Below are 14,247 nucleotides of genomic sequence, written 5' to 3'. Positions count from 1 at the left end.
GAGGCTCCTCTGAGCAGCTGAACGGTCAAACAGCCGTAAACCAACAGACACAAACAATCACACTCATGCAAACACGGCCTGAAGCGACTGGACCCGACCTGAACCGAGTGAAGAGCTTCATTCATCAGAACCCAGAACCTCCAGGTGTCAATCAAACAGAACCGACCCTGAATGGATCTGATATTTCACTTTGCACAAGATGCACTCGTTTGGTTTGACATCGGCCGGGATGCAAACCGAATCATGCTACACGCTGGCGAGCTCGCCCCCCCGCCGCACGCCACCGAGCCGGAGGAGACAGGAAGCAGAATTTATCTCTGACAGGCAGCTTCTCCTGGAACTCTTCATCCTCTTCTCTCCACCTCTTTTCACTCTCATCATAAACTACGTCTGTTCACTGCTCAAAGTCAACGCTGAACTTTAAGCACACAAACATTTCACTGAGCTCATTTAATTAAATGCTGATGAAGGAGGTGGTTGGGTTTATTGTCGTTTCTCCTCAGCCCTCCTCCTCCTCCTCTTCTCCTCTGGTTCTTTTCTTTTCCTTCTCCTCTTCCTCCTGTTTGCTCTCCAGAGTGAGTCCAGGTCTCTGTCCGGCTCTCACGGACTCTGCTGCTCCATGTTCTCCATCAAAGGTTCTTTCTTCATGAACTGCAGATGTCTGATGGACCTCCACACCCCGACGTAGCTGTCGCTGAGCGACTGGGCGGGGGCGGAGCTCTCCTTGTGGAGGTGCTCCCTCTGCATCTCCACCACCTCCTTCTCTGTCATCACCTGAGAGTTCCCGCCTGCCTCCCCGTCTCCTCCCCCGCCGTCTCCTGTCCACACCTCTCCGTTAACCAGCCCGGCCGCCGCCGACTCCTCCGTCCGGTCGCTGGTCAACGCTCCATCCAGCCGTGGTTGTTCTACGTCAGGTCCGATGCCGGCGGCCGGCCCGTCCCCGTTCAGTGGCGGCTTCTCCTGGTACGGCTCCCCAGGCAGCGCCTCCTCCTTCCCCGCCACTTCCAGATCCTCATACAAGCTCTTCTTCCTCGTCTCAAAGTATTTGACCACGCAGTAGGTGATGGAGCCGACGGTGTTCACCACAACTCCTCCTATGAACAGCCGGGTCGGCGACACGTCACTGAACGCCAGCATGCCCACGGTGATGGTGGCGATGCTCTTCACCACACCAACGAAGCTGGTGGTGACGGCGGAGTTGATGTAGGTGCAGTGCAGCGTGGTGAAGTTCATGGCACAGCCGATGAAGACGCAGAAGATGAAGATGGTGGTGATGGGCGGGTCCTTCCAGCCCTCGTACGACCACATGCTGATGGAGTCCATGGAGATGAAGGAGCACACCAGCAGCACCTGAGAGACCGAGAGGAAGAGGAAGAGTTAAGTACCAAAGTAAAGGAACCAGGAAGTACCGGTACCAGGAAGTACCGGTACCAGGAAGTACCGGAACAGTTTGGGTTCAAACGGGAACGAGCTGAACGGCGTTAACCAAGAAAAGAAAGACGACAGGAAGTGAACATGAAATGATGTCGGGTTTAAAAGACGACTCACAGAAATGTTTTTGAAGAAGAAAATGAATTCTACACGTTTGTTAAAGCTCCGGGAACGAATGTGTTGACAGGGAAACTCTGCAGGGCAACAAAGTACTGAAGAGAGAAGAGTCGGAAACAGACGTGAGCGGAGGAGGAGACGGAGGAAACAGAAGAAAGGATCAAGAGAGAGAGAAAGAAAAGGACAAGAGGTCGAGAGAGAATAGGAGGAAGGAAAGAAAAGAAAGAACCCGAGGAGAGAGGTGGAGCAGACGATGGGAGAACAAGTCAGACTCCAGGTTCTCAGCAGTCCTCACCGGCGTGGCCATGATGGCGATGGCGTACTGCGCGGTGAGCGGGCCGTGCTCACTGTCCAGGCTGGTCTTCTGGATCAGGACCAGGTAGGAGGCGTGGACGATCACAGCCAACACGCCGGTGACGTAACCGGACGGGTCGCCGGTCAGATCCCCGGCACCTGGAGCAGAACCAACAGGAAGCTCAGTTAGTTTGAATTGTTTTACTTGTGTCAGCAGCATGTCCACGTCTTCCTCTGCTTCTGCGTTGGCGCCACCTTGTGGCCGGAGGCTTCATGTTCTGAGGTCGTCAGTTCGAACACGATAGAACTTTTCTTCTTCTGTCGTCTCCGTCTCTTTCTCCTCTGTCTCTTTCTCATCTGTCTGATTTATCGACCTCAAACAGCTTTTCAGCTTTTCTTCATTTGTAAAACTACTTAACTGTTAAATTAATTTCTCGATTGTAAAATACTTTCATCTTATTCTTTTCCATTACTGTTAATGAAGCTGGAGTCGTAAACATACAGATGATTAGGTTCCTGAATCAATCTCCTCTGCAGCTCTCACATGAGCAGATTCTTCGATGTGAATTTAATCTGCTTGATAATCATATTTATTTTCACAGGAGAAAAACATATTGTGAATGAAGGGAGTGAGAGAATCCTGTTGTCTTAGAGACATATTCCTTTTGTCTTTGGGGACAGAGGTCGTAGTTAAATGTTAATAATCACATCAGGGGTCAAAGTTCAGGCCACAAACTTTTCTTCTCTTTTAGAAAACTAGATTAATATTTAACCTAAAATGATCAGAGAGCGTTAATAACTATGTTGAATAACGTCCGCAGCCCCGCCCACATCCAGCAGCTGGCGACAACGTGAGCCACAAGCTAGTGTACGTTAGGTTCGAGGACTGTGGAGACCAAACCGGAGCAAACAGAGCGTGAAGATTCAACAAGGCAGCTCGCTGAAGTGAAGCCAAAACATCTGGATCCACCCAATGGCAGCAGTGTAGGTCATAAGCCCCGCCCCTGACACCCTGATGACAGTCTGGTGACGGGGGGGAACAGGGTTTCTGGTTCTGGTGTAGATGAAGAACGTCTTACCAGCGAGTGCGGCTCCCCCGGTGGTGATGATGACGGCGGTGACCACCCCCACGGACGGCACGCCGTTCTTCAGCACGCACACGCCGATGCTGAGCGTGAAGAGCGGCAGGCAGCGCTTGAACACCACGTACATGGGCAGGCTGAGGCCTCGCAGGGACCACAGGGTGAGGGTGGACTGCAGCGTGGAGAGGACGCACACCGAGGCAAACTCCTGCACACGCACACACACACACACACACACACACACAAACACACACAAACACGCACTTATGTTAGAACACAAAACAAACTTTCTGCCCAAAGCTTTAATGTCGGGTCCCAGAGTCCCTGGTTTGTAATATCGCACCAATCAGATTACGACACTAACATTGTCCATTACACTTCCTGCAGACTGCCAGTAGAGGGGGCTGTGCTATAAACATGTCTCCCTTTATTTCGATCTTTATGATGAACATAAGAAACCCTGAAAGACTGAATCAGTCGCTCGTTAATCAGCCAATCTGCAGATGCAGTTCATCAATCAGCCAATAATCAATAACTGGAAAATAAATCCCCTGGTATTTTTACGAGGTCACTAAACATCCATCCTGTCATCACTACTTTCAAAATAAAACTACATCATTCACATGGTTAACTTTTAATGAAGTGACAAGGTAAAGTTGTGTCAGTTCTTTAAAGTATAATATGATTTAATAAGGTTTAAACTTGACTTCAACTTTAGCATGAACATTTTTTACAGCTGCAGGTTGAAAGAAGAAAAGATAAAAATGCAGAGATCTTGTCATTATATATTTTACTAAATATAAAAGTGCAGCTGATCATGAAAACGGTTTAAAGGTGCAGTATTCATTCCATGTACAATTATATTTATACTCTCTTGTAGTTTAGTCCTCACTGGGATCTGTGAACAGTTTCTACATGCGTTAGTCTCTATTAGAACTTGTTGGCACAGATGAACCTGCTTCGTCCTGAGGTCTCTGGATCAGGTCTCTGGATCAGGTCTCTGGACCTCATGGTTCTTACCTTGCAGAGCTGGAGGCTGAAGGCGGGGATCTGGACCTTCCCGAGCCGCCGCAGGGTCTCCAGGGTGAGGGCCGCGGTGCTGCTGGTCAGGAACTGGATGAGCGTCAGGTAAGTGAAGTGATAGTTGGTGATGAGGAACTTCAGCAGGATGTTCAGAGACCCGGAGAAAACTCCGTGCGCTACGGCCACGGAGATGCCCAACATCCGGCTCTTGAACACATCCATGGCGGGTCGCTCCGGAGAAACTCACCGCTTCTTTATATTCAAGAGAAGTGAAGAAATCACGAGAGGGAGTGGAACCGTTCCACTGCCGGTGAGGAGCCGGCTCGTGTCGGGAGGAGGAGGAGGAGGAGGAGGAGGAGGGCTCTGCTTTTACGCACGGCCGCGACGCACCGCTGCTGGACGAGGAGGAGGAGGAGGAGGAGGTGGAGGAGGAGGAGGTGGAGGAGGAGGAGGAGGAGGAGGCGTCAGAAACCCGAGTGAAGGAAATTCATCTTCATCCAGCAGCTTTGAATTTAAAATAAAATAATAATAAGAGATGTGAAGAAGAGGAAAACTGTTAAATGAAGTTCAGTTTCCCTCTGTTCATCTGGATCAAATATTAATATCTGTGAGTTTCCTCTTGTGACCAACAGAGTTCATCTCTCACTGTTTTCCTCTTCATTCAAAACAACACAAAGCGGAAACAAGAGAAGAAGTGAATCCTCTGGAGCTGAAGCTGCAGAAGACAGGGAGGTCGTCCTCTGATAGGTAGGGAGAGAGAGAGAGGGGGGGGGGGGGGGGGTAGAGAGAGAGAGAGGGGGGGGGTAGAGAGAGAGAGAGGGGGGGGTAGAGAGTGTGGGGGAGAGAGAGGGAGAGAGAGAGAAGGAGGGAGAGGGGTAGAGAGAGGGAGAGGGGGAGGGAGAGAGGGGGGGTAGAGAGTGTAGGGGAGAGAGAGGGAGGGAGGGAGGGAAAGAGAGAGAGGGAGGGAGAGAGAGAGAGGGAGGGAGATAGAGTGAGAGGGAAGGAGTGAGAGAGGGATAGAGAGAGACAGAGAGAGACACAGAGAGAGAGAGAGAGAGAGAGAGAGAGAGAGAAATATGGGGAGGGAGAGAGAGGGGGGGGGGTTTGCCGCAGAGGCTGTTGGCTGGGTAAAGAGAGAGAGGGAAGCGGGGAGAGAGAGGAAGGTGAATAGGATCACACTGATTCATTCCAACTTTATTGACAGTTTTTATTGGAAACAGTGAATTAAAGTTAAAAGTGATGAGATTGTCTCCGTTTGAATCTGTAGAGAGAAACATCTGTTTATATATAAACAGACAAATCAACTCATAGACCTCATCTGGCTCCTCAGACCTCATCTGGCTCCTCAGACCACATCTGGCTCCTCAGACCTCCTCTGGCTCCTCAGACCTCATCTGGCTCCTCAGACCTCATCCAGACCTCAAACTGCACCTGAGGACCAGGATCTGCCTCAGAGCGACAGGAACAACCAGTCTCACCTGAACACCGTGAAGATCGACGTTCACTTCACAGACCACAGAGGCACGCAGCGCCTTTGGCCGGGAATCGAACATGAAGGTGCAGAAGAACCTCAAGGTTCATTATTATTGGAACTGAATCAGAGGAAAACTCATGAAATAATCAATTAAAAAAACTTTTCTCTCTCCAAGTAAAAGGTTCAGATGTTTGCCATCATCTCCTGCTCCTCTTCCTCCTCCTCTTCCTCCTCCTCTTCCTCTACTTCCTGCTTATCACAGACGTCACCCGCGCTCATAACAGGCGTGGAAATGGCTTGGACAATATTTTAATTGAAACATTTCATCATAAAATCAGCTTCCAGGCCACGAGGGAGGAGGATCCTCCTTATCAAGCACAAACCATTAGCTTCCAATTAACACACAGAGACAGAGGAGGACGGCCACGCTTCCAGAACGTGAGCAGATTAAGACCCGGCCGAGGATTTAGACCCAGACGGCTCCTCTGTTTCCATTATTCTACCAACTGGAGGTAATATAGATTAGGACCAGTAATTTCACTTAAAACACAGAGAATGTGGATTTATAAATGAGCAAGTAGCAGGAAATCCTGGAGAGGGAATGAGGAAGCATCAGCAGGCGGCAGGGAGTGTGTGGAATATTCATATTCTGTTTCTGTGTTTGATAATTACTGGAAAATTCCCCATTAACACAGCGATAATTAAAATAATCTGTGTATAATGTATTCATGCGTTTGAAGACCTGCATCCCACACACGTGCTGCAGCAGAAGAAGAAGTGGGAGAAGGTCTCGCCTGCTCCTGATGTTCCAGTTTCACTAAGTCACTTTAAATCGCCTTTAATGTCGAGAGAAGTTTCTACATAAACACAAGAAATAATGAATAGTGATGACAGGTGATGACAGGTGATGACAGGTGATGACAGGTGGTCTTTCAATCTGTCTCCTGCTGGTGTTCAGATTCTTTCTGTCGTTTCACCTCCTCTCAGATATTCTGTCTCTTCCTCTCGTTCTCTCTGAGGCTTCAGCTCTTCTCCTTCCGCTGCCCTCACCTCAGGAACCAATAGGATCGGCCGTAGTACTGATGAAGGAGATAGTCCCGCCCTCGCTGTGGGTGTGTGAGCGTCACATTCTCACCAGTCCCGAACTTTAACTGGTTTTATTAGAGAAGTTGTTCGAGGCTTTTCTCTGAGTCTGTTTCTGACGGAGGAGACGACTCACACGTCGTCAGAGGAACATCAGTCGGATCCTGAGAGGGAATAATTACACGCCTGTTAAAATGTGAGGTGATGAAGATGAAGATGAAGTGAGTGTGAAGGAGCTGCACACGGATCTTCATCTGCTCTCAGGACATTTACTCTGAAACGAGTCCCAGTTGAGATTTGTTCTGCAGTTTAACTGAAGATCACTGAGATGAAGGAGAAGAAGAAACAGAGCTGACACCACGACGTGTGAAACACCAGGATTTATTCACATCACCTGCAAATCTGACATGAAACATACACACAGTTTCACAGGCTCACACACGCACACACTCACACTCCACATGCACACACTCACACACTCACACACTCACACACACTCATACACACACACGCACACACACACGGTTCCAGATTAAACATTTCAAATCATTTTCGTATGGAGATAAATGAAGTCCAGTTTCCAGAGAGTGTGTGTGTGTGTGTGTGAATGTGCGTGTGTGTTTGCAGTTCCACCTCTGTTAGGACTGGATTTCATGGTTAAACCACAGTAGTGAGGACATTGCTGGACTCTGAGGACCAGACGTGGTGTTAGGATTAAGTTTTGGATAAAGTTCTAGGACGTGGCCCCCTGTCCTCCAGGGGACAGACAGGCGGGGGTGTAGATCTTCACCGTCTCGTCCCAGGAACAGTCAACAACCTGCGGACAACACAAGCCACAATGTCAACAAGCTTCACACACTCTGTAACACATCTCCTCCACCATGTTTTCACACAAAGATGAGAACATGGTGGAGGTAACTGGGATTAACTGGGAACATGATCAGAGCAAACCAGTGAAGGCAGATCAGGCTGGAGACAGGGTTCAGGTTAAACTGATAATAAATTCAAATCCAGTTCAAAGTATTTTTCTTCTTCCTCTGAAACTCGTCAGCAGCTGATCCGAGGACATGAGTGAGACACAGCTGCGTCTCCACCTCCACCAGTTACTCTATAATCAGGGGGGACGTGTCTCTCACAGACAGGCCTGTGTGGGGACGTGGCTATCGTCTGGCACCGGCTCCACTCGGCTTCCTTCAGGGAGGCGTGGTCCCAGGTGTGAGAGCCTCCTCCGTGTTGGTGGAGAGGAAGGAGCAGCTGCAGCAGGACGGACATCACAGGACACGATTGATGGTTGGACTCGAGACGTCAGAACTCCGGCTCCTCTCTGCTCGTTTGTCCTGCTGCATTCTGGGCCGCGGGGCCGGCTCAGCCAATCAGAAAGGAGCCGTCAGCTCAGTCAGTGGAAACGTATTAACATGTCAGCGGGGGTTGTGTTGTGATTAATTATAATCCATCACTGTGACGGACAGGCTGCCTTTAAAATCCTTCAGGGTTTATTCCACCTGTCATATCTGTTGACTTTGTATCACTGCGTTGTGTGTAAGGCTGAGTGTAGTACACAACACTGTACACGACGTAGTACCCAACACAGTACACAACACAGTACACAACGTAGTACACAACACTGTGCACAACGTAGTACACAACACAGTACACAACGCAGTACACAACGTAGTACACAACACAGTACACAACACAGTACACAACGTAGTACACAACACTGTGCACAACGTAGTACACAACACAGTACACAACGCAGTACACAACGTAGTACACAAAACAGTACACAACACAGTACCCAACACTGTACACGACGTAGTAGACAACACAGTACACAACACAGTACACGACGTAGTACACATCACATTAAACATCACAGTACACATCACAGTACATCACATAGTACACAACACAGTAATGTTTTAGATGTTTCAGATGGATCCTGATTTGTTATATGGAGATAATTCTGAGTGTAATAGTGAGACGTGGTTTCTCATCCTGTGTCTGACGTGGACACGACGCAGCCTCGTCACAGCTAAGCCCCGCCTCCCGACCATCGGGCTTCCCCTCCTCTCCTGATTGGCTCTGAGTCAACGAGCTGAACGAGCCTTCAGGCCGTGAGGCAGCAAAGTGGCTGAGCAGTGAGTCACCGCTCAGAAGAGGAAGACCCGTCTTTAATCAACTTTAACGGCCGAGGACACGAGCAGCGGCCAAGACTGCAGCAAAGCACGAAGACAACTGAGACGTCCACCGAGGAAAAGGCTTCGAGACCAAAGGAATACAAAAGACTGAGAAAGTTCAAAGTCTCACGATTGTTCAAATGTCTCCTTTAAAGTCTCTTTTCATTTCAAACAAAATGGAGAAACAATAATTATAATTATTATTATAAACATGAAAGAGCTCGAGGCAGATATGAACGTCTGCAGCCGCCGTGTCGCTGTTTGAGTCCTCATGGTAACGTGTGGAGTGGCACCTCCTCAGTGTCCCAGTGTCCTACAGGTCACATGTCCCGGTGTCCTACAGTTCACATGTCCCAGTGTTCTACAGCTCAAATGTCCCAGTGTCCTACAGTTCACTTGTCCCAGTGTCCTAAAGTTCACATTTCCCAGTGTCCTACAGCTCAAATGTCCCAGTGTTCCATACAGTTCACATGTCCAAGTGTCCTACAGTTCACATGTCTCAGTGTCCTACACTTCACATGTCCCAGTGTCCTACAGTTCACATGTCCCAGTGTCCTACAGTTCACATGTCTCAGTGTCCTACAGTTCACATGTCCCAGTGTCCTACAGTTCACATGTCCCAGTGTCCTACAGTTCACATGTCTCGGTGTCCTACAGTTCACATGTCCCAGTGTCCTACACTTCACATGTCCCAGTGTCCTACAGGTCACATGTCTCAGTGTCCTACAGTTCACATGTCCCAGTGTCCTACAGTTCACATGTCCCAGTGTCCTACAGTTCACATGTCTCAGTGTCCTACAGTTCACATGTCTCAGTGTCCTACAGTTCACATGTCCCAGTGTCCTACAGTTCACATGTCCCAGTGTCCTACACTTCACATGTCTCAGTATCCTACACTTCACATGTCCCAGTGTCCTACAGTTCACATGTCTCAGTGTCCTACAGTTCACATGTCCCAGTGTCCTACAGTTCACATGTCCCAGTGTCCTACACTTCACATGTCTCAGTATCCTACACTTCACATGTCCCAGTGTCCTACAGTTCACATGTCTCAGTGTCCTACAGTTCACATGTCCCAGTGTCCTACAGTTCACATGTCTCAGTGTCCTACAGTTCACATGTCCCAGTGTCCTACAGTTCACATGTCCCAGTGTCCTACAGTTCACTTGTCCCAGTGTCCTACAGCTCACATGTCCCAGTGTCCTACAGTTCACATGTCCCGGTGTCCTACAGGTCACATGTCCCAGTGTCCTACAGTTCACATGTCCCAGTGTCCTACAGTTCACATGTCCCAGTGTCCTACACTTCACGTCTCAGTATCCTACACTTCACATGTCCCAGTGTCCTAAAGTTCACTTGTCCCAGTGTCCTACAGCTCACATGTCCCAGTGTCCTACAGTTCACATGTCCCGGTGTCCTACAGGTCACATGTCCCAGTGTCCTACAGTTCACATGTCCCAGTGTCCTACAGTTCACATGTCCCAGTGTCCCACAGTTCAAATGTCCCAGTATCCTACACTTCACATGTCCCAGTGTCCTACAGTTCACGTGTCCCAGTGTCCCACAGTTCAAATGTCCCAGTATCCTACACTTCACATGTCCCAGTGTCCTCTCGGCTGCAGCTTGATCCAGTCGGGACAGAGAAGTGGGATCTGAGCTCTGGTCTGAACCAGCGGGGGTTCTGTTCTGAAAGGTGGGAACGTCCCAATGAACGAGCTGTAACACAACTTCTGCATCTCAATGTGGACATGTCCATCATTTATACAAGTGTAAACGACATGAGGACACACTCCTGTGTTCCACCAGAGAACAACACAACACACTCCTGTGTTCCACCAGAGAACCACACAACACACTCCTGTGTTCCACCAGAGAACAACACAACACACTCCTGTGTCCGAACCAGAGAACAACACAACACACTCCTGTGTGTGAACCAGAGAACAACACAACACACTCCTGTGTTCCAACCAGAGAACAACACAACACACTCCACCAGATCACTTCATATGGAACTGGACCACAGACACTGTTTTTCTATAAAATTACCAACCTACAGACCTGTGAAAGGTTGTCATGCTGCATTCCTGTATGATCCATTACCTCATCCTCTCTGTTCCACACACACACAGACACACACAGACACACACACACTCAAAGCACCGTGTGTGTGAGTGTGGTTTGGCCTGCAGTGCTATAAAGAGGGTGATCCATCAGGCACATGTGGCTACACTTGAATAAGAACAGACACCACAACAGTGACGGAGAGAGAGAGAGTGTGTGTGGGTGGGTGAGTGTGTGTGCGTGTGTGTGTGGGAGAAAAAAGAAAAGGGCGAGTGATTAGAGGAGAAGTTATAAGTGTAAGTTCGTGCTGATATCAGGAGGAAATGAAAACAAATGGGGACAGGAGGGACAGAAATAAAGATGGAGTTAAGAAGATTAAAAAAACAAATGAAAGAGGAGGAGGAAGAGGAGGAAGAGGAGGAAGAGGAGGAGAGTTCGATACTGACTTGATGGAAATGATGAGAGTTCACTGGAAGTTCTCACAACACAACACTAAGGCAGCAAAATGTTATCAAACCAGTTTGTGTAGCTGGAGACTCACAACACGTGTGGTACAGTAACATGGAGGAGGGGGAGGAGCCTGTGTGTCCTCTGGCTTCTCATCCACACGTCACATGGTCATTTAAATCAAGGAAGCTTGAAACAACTTCCTGTTCTACTTCCTAAGAGTTCCACACAAACCTCTGTGTGACTCCAGCTTCAGAAGCTCTACGTTCAGTACTTCCTGTTTGAGGAGCTCTATGTTCAGTACTTCCTGTTTGAGAAGCTCTATGTTCAGTACTTCCTGTTTGAGGAGCTCTATGTTCAGTACTTCCTGTTTGAGAAGCTCTATGTTCAGTACTTCCTGTTTGAGGAGCTCTATGTTCAGTACTTCCTGTTTGAGAAGCTCTACATTCAGTACTTCCTGTTTGAGAAGCTCTACGTTCAGTACTTCCTGTTTGAGGAGCTCTATGTTCAGTACTTCCTGTTTGAGGAGCTCTATGTTCAGTACTTCCTGTTTGAGGACCTCTCCACTGCAGTCCATCCTGTCCACACTCAGCAGGTGGACAGGTTGTTTAAATGAGGACTTGTCCATTTCAGATGCTGAGCGTCACGGAGGACACGTGGGAAGAGGACGTGAGAGGAATAAGAAAAAGTGGACATCATCATTCAGTCCAGGAGCCCTGAGACATTTAGTGGGACGACCCGGAACCTTTGTCTCTGGAGACGATTGTTTGAATCTGTCTTTGTTAGACGTGATTCAGGAGGTGAGACGTTCTGAGGACATTAGAATCAGACATGAAATATGAAACATGCAGAAAACAGGGGAGAGAGAGAAGAGGGACACAAAGATGGAGAGACTGAAAATAGAAAAGGAGATCTGGTCTGCGACGTCAGAATGTGTGTGTGTGTTTGTGTTTGTAAGTGTGTGTGTGTCAGTGTGTTATTCTACAGCCTGTTTCCTGTAACGACAAGTCCGATAACAGGGCTAACAATACAGCTCATTACTGCTGCTCTCACACACACACACAGCCACACACACACAGACACACTACAGCTTATTATCTGACACAATTCAACACACAACTGCATTGCGTTGTCTCAGTTCTCGTTCCCTGTGCGACGACAATAAGAAATAATCCAATCTAATCTGAAACACTGTCAGATTGAGGGCGGGCACTCGCAGCTCGCCCTCTGTGATTGGCTGCCACAGGACGCCACATGGTGACAGAATCAAGTTGTGTCGTTAAAAGATCAAAACCAACAAAGTCACTTTCCTTCAGTCTTCCTGGACGTTCACAGAGTGATGGATCCTGAAGACTTTACTGAATGTTGCTCTGAGTCGGAGGAGCAGGTTGTGTGTTCGACACTCGACTCACACAGATGTGATCTCCACACAGACAACATGAAATCAATAAGTCCTGCTGTCAGACTGAGAAACGACTCAATCGACTGAAGAGGAACAAACACATCACAGGTTGATCTCCAGAGCGTGATGAGCAGATCTGGGGCCAGCCGCTGCCCTGCAGGGAGAGCACTGGTTTTGATTCATGGTGATAAGCAGCGTATGAACCAGTGGCTGTTAATGGGATCCAGCATTCACAGCCTCGTCTGTTCAGGTGCTCGATCACAGAGAAACATCACATTAACATTCAGAGAGCCGGAGGCGTGTGAGGGCCGTTTGGAGCGAAGCTCAACTTCACTGAATCAGTGGAAGATTAAAAAGACTCAAACTGGTCCTGGTTCACAGACAGACAAACACAACTGACACTGATTCCACCACTGACGTCCAGATACAGACGACCCAGGAGGAGCTTTTAACCCCCGACTTCCAGTTGAACCACGACCTGAGAGACAGCGTCCAAACAAACTGAATGAGACGTGAGTGCCCCCCCCCCCACTGGAACATGCAGCTGCCTGACAGCCCAGTGTCAGTGGGACCTCAGTCGCCTCAGGAGTCCACAGAGCACTGGTTCAACAGAAACACACACAGTGTGTGGGGGGGGGGGTAACCCTGACTTGTTACCTGGTTGGGGATGTGCAGGTTGAAGTCCAACCCACAGACGAACTCCGAGTGATGCTCCACAGTGTCCAGAAGAGGCTGCTCCCTGCTGTGATCCCAGAACCTGCACAGACACACAAACTGGGTCTTTACCAAAGAGACAAACTCCAACACAGAGAAACACAACACAAGTAGAAGGACAGGTGGACTGAACGAGTTTGATCTGTTCAGGAGGCAACACCAGTGAAACCAGTGTGTGTTCCCATCCAGACAGGAAGGAGTTTGTGTTTCTCATCTGAAGCAGCAGATTGTCGAGCTGAGATCTGATGACTTTTGTTGCATTAAGCATGAAGTCCACATTCCTTACAGCTCGACAACACAAGTCAGGGTTTAAGATGTTTGAATCAAGGAGATTTTCATCCAGTACAAGAAGCTTAATATCAGCTGAGTGACTCTGTGAATGAACAAGGTTTAACACAAAGAAGAAGGGATGAAGATAGAGAGAGGGAGGGAGAAATAGGTTAAATGATATAAAGGGGAGAGAGAGAGAGAGAGAGAGAGAGAGAGCGAGAGACTAAAACTCGGCCTCCACGGCTCGGACAGCAGCAGCCAATCAGACTAATTGAAAGACTGTTTCTCTCCCTACTCTCCACAGAGTGGTGTGTGTCTGTGTGTGTGTCTGCGTGTGTGTGTGCGTGTGTGTGCGTGTGTGTGTGTGTGTGTGTGTGTGTGCCAAAGACCTGACGCAGCAAACACTGCCTCCAGTCTCATCCACTTTGCAAATGTAATTAAATCATTTCAGAGGGAACACTGCAGCTCCCATTGGGCTCCATTAGGCCAGTATTAGTACACACACACACACACAGACGCACAACGAGAGATGGGTGTCTGGGGAGGGTCAACCATTGAGAGATATTATATATTGAGTGAGTTGTTGGTGTAAATCATTGTTCACACTCACTTTCTTCGTGTGTGTGTGTGTGTGTGTGTGTGTGTGTGTGTGTGTGTGTGTGTCTG

The 14,247-nt window shown here is 48.6% G+C and overlaps 1 protein-coding gene and 1 long non-coding RNA gene across 2 annotated transcripts; both read right to left on the bottom strand.

The window, feature by feature from the left end:
* Window positions 1-341: 341 nt before the first annotated feature.
* Window positions 342-4,169, bottom strand: LOC128436392 (solute carrier family 35 member D3). Its single transcript, XM_053418154.1, has 4 exons — window positions 3,945-4,169; window positions 2,922-3,132; window positions 1,844-2,001; window positions 342-1,350 (listed from the first exon to the last, which is right to left on the bottom strand). Exons 1-4 carry the CDS (start codon window positions 4,167-4,169, stop codon window positions 601-603), a joined length of 1,344 nt encoding a protein of 447 aa, XP_053274129.1. The 3' UTR covers window positions 342-600.
* A 2,699-nt stretch (window positions 4,170-6,868) lies between these two features.
* On the bottom strand, window positions 6,869-13,845 carry LOC128436395 (uncharacterized). Its single transcript, XR_008338053.1, has 2 exons — window positions 13,255-13,845; window positions 6,869-7,321 (listed from the first exon to the last, which is right to left on the bottom strand). It is a non-coding gene; the product is annotated as an uncharacterized LOC128436395 (long non-coding RNA).
* Between the last annotated feature and the right edge of the window lie 402 nt (window positions 13,846-14,247).

Source organism: Pleuronectes platessa, unplaced genomic scaffold, assembly GCF_947347685.1.
Source record: "Pleuronectes platessa unplaced genomic scaffold, fPlePla1.1 scaffold_312, whole genome shotgun sequence".
In the NCBI taxonomy this organism is placed as follows: domain Eukaryota; kingdom Metazoa; phylum Chordata; class Actinopteri; order Pleuronectiformes; family Pleuronectidae; genus Pleuronectes; species Pleuronectes platessa.
Note: the sequence above shows the minus strand (reverse complement) of the source record. Positions and strands in the feature narration are given on the sequence as shown.

What these genes read in the sequence shown, in the direction of transcription:
- LOC128436392 (XM_053418154.1), bottom strand. Translation starts at nt 4,169, where the DNA reads ATGGATGTGTTCAAGAGCCGGATGTTGGGCATCTCCGTGGCCGTAGCG. An exon ending in TCAGCCTCCAGCTCTGCAAG is followed by an intron (nt 3,133 to 3,944) that starts GTAAGAACCATG and finishes GTGCGTGTGCAG; the next exon opens with GAGTTTGCCTCGGTGTGCGT. An exon ending in TCGCCATCATGGCCACGCCG is followed by an intron (nt 1,351 to 1,843) that starts GTGAGGACTGCT and finishes TCGGTCTCTCAG; the next exon opens with GTGCTGCTGGTGTGCTCCTT.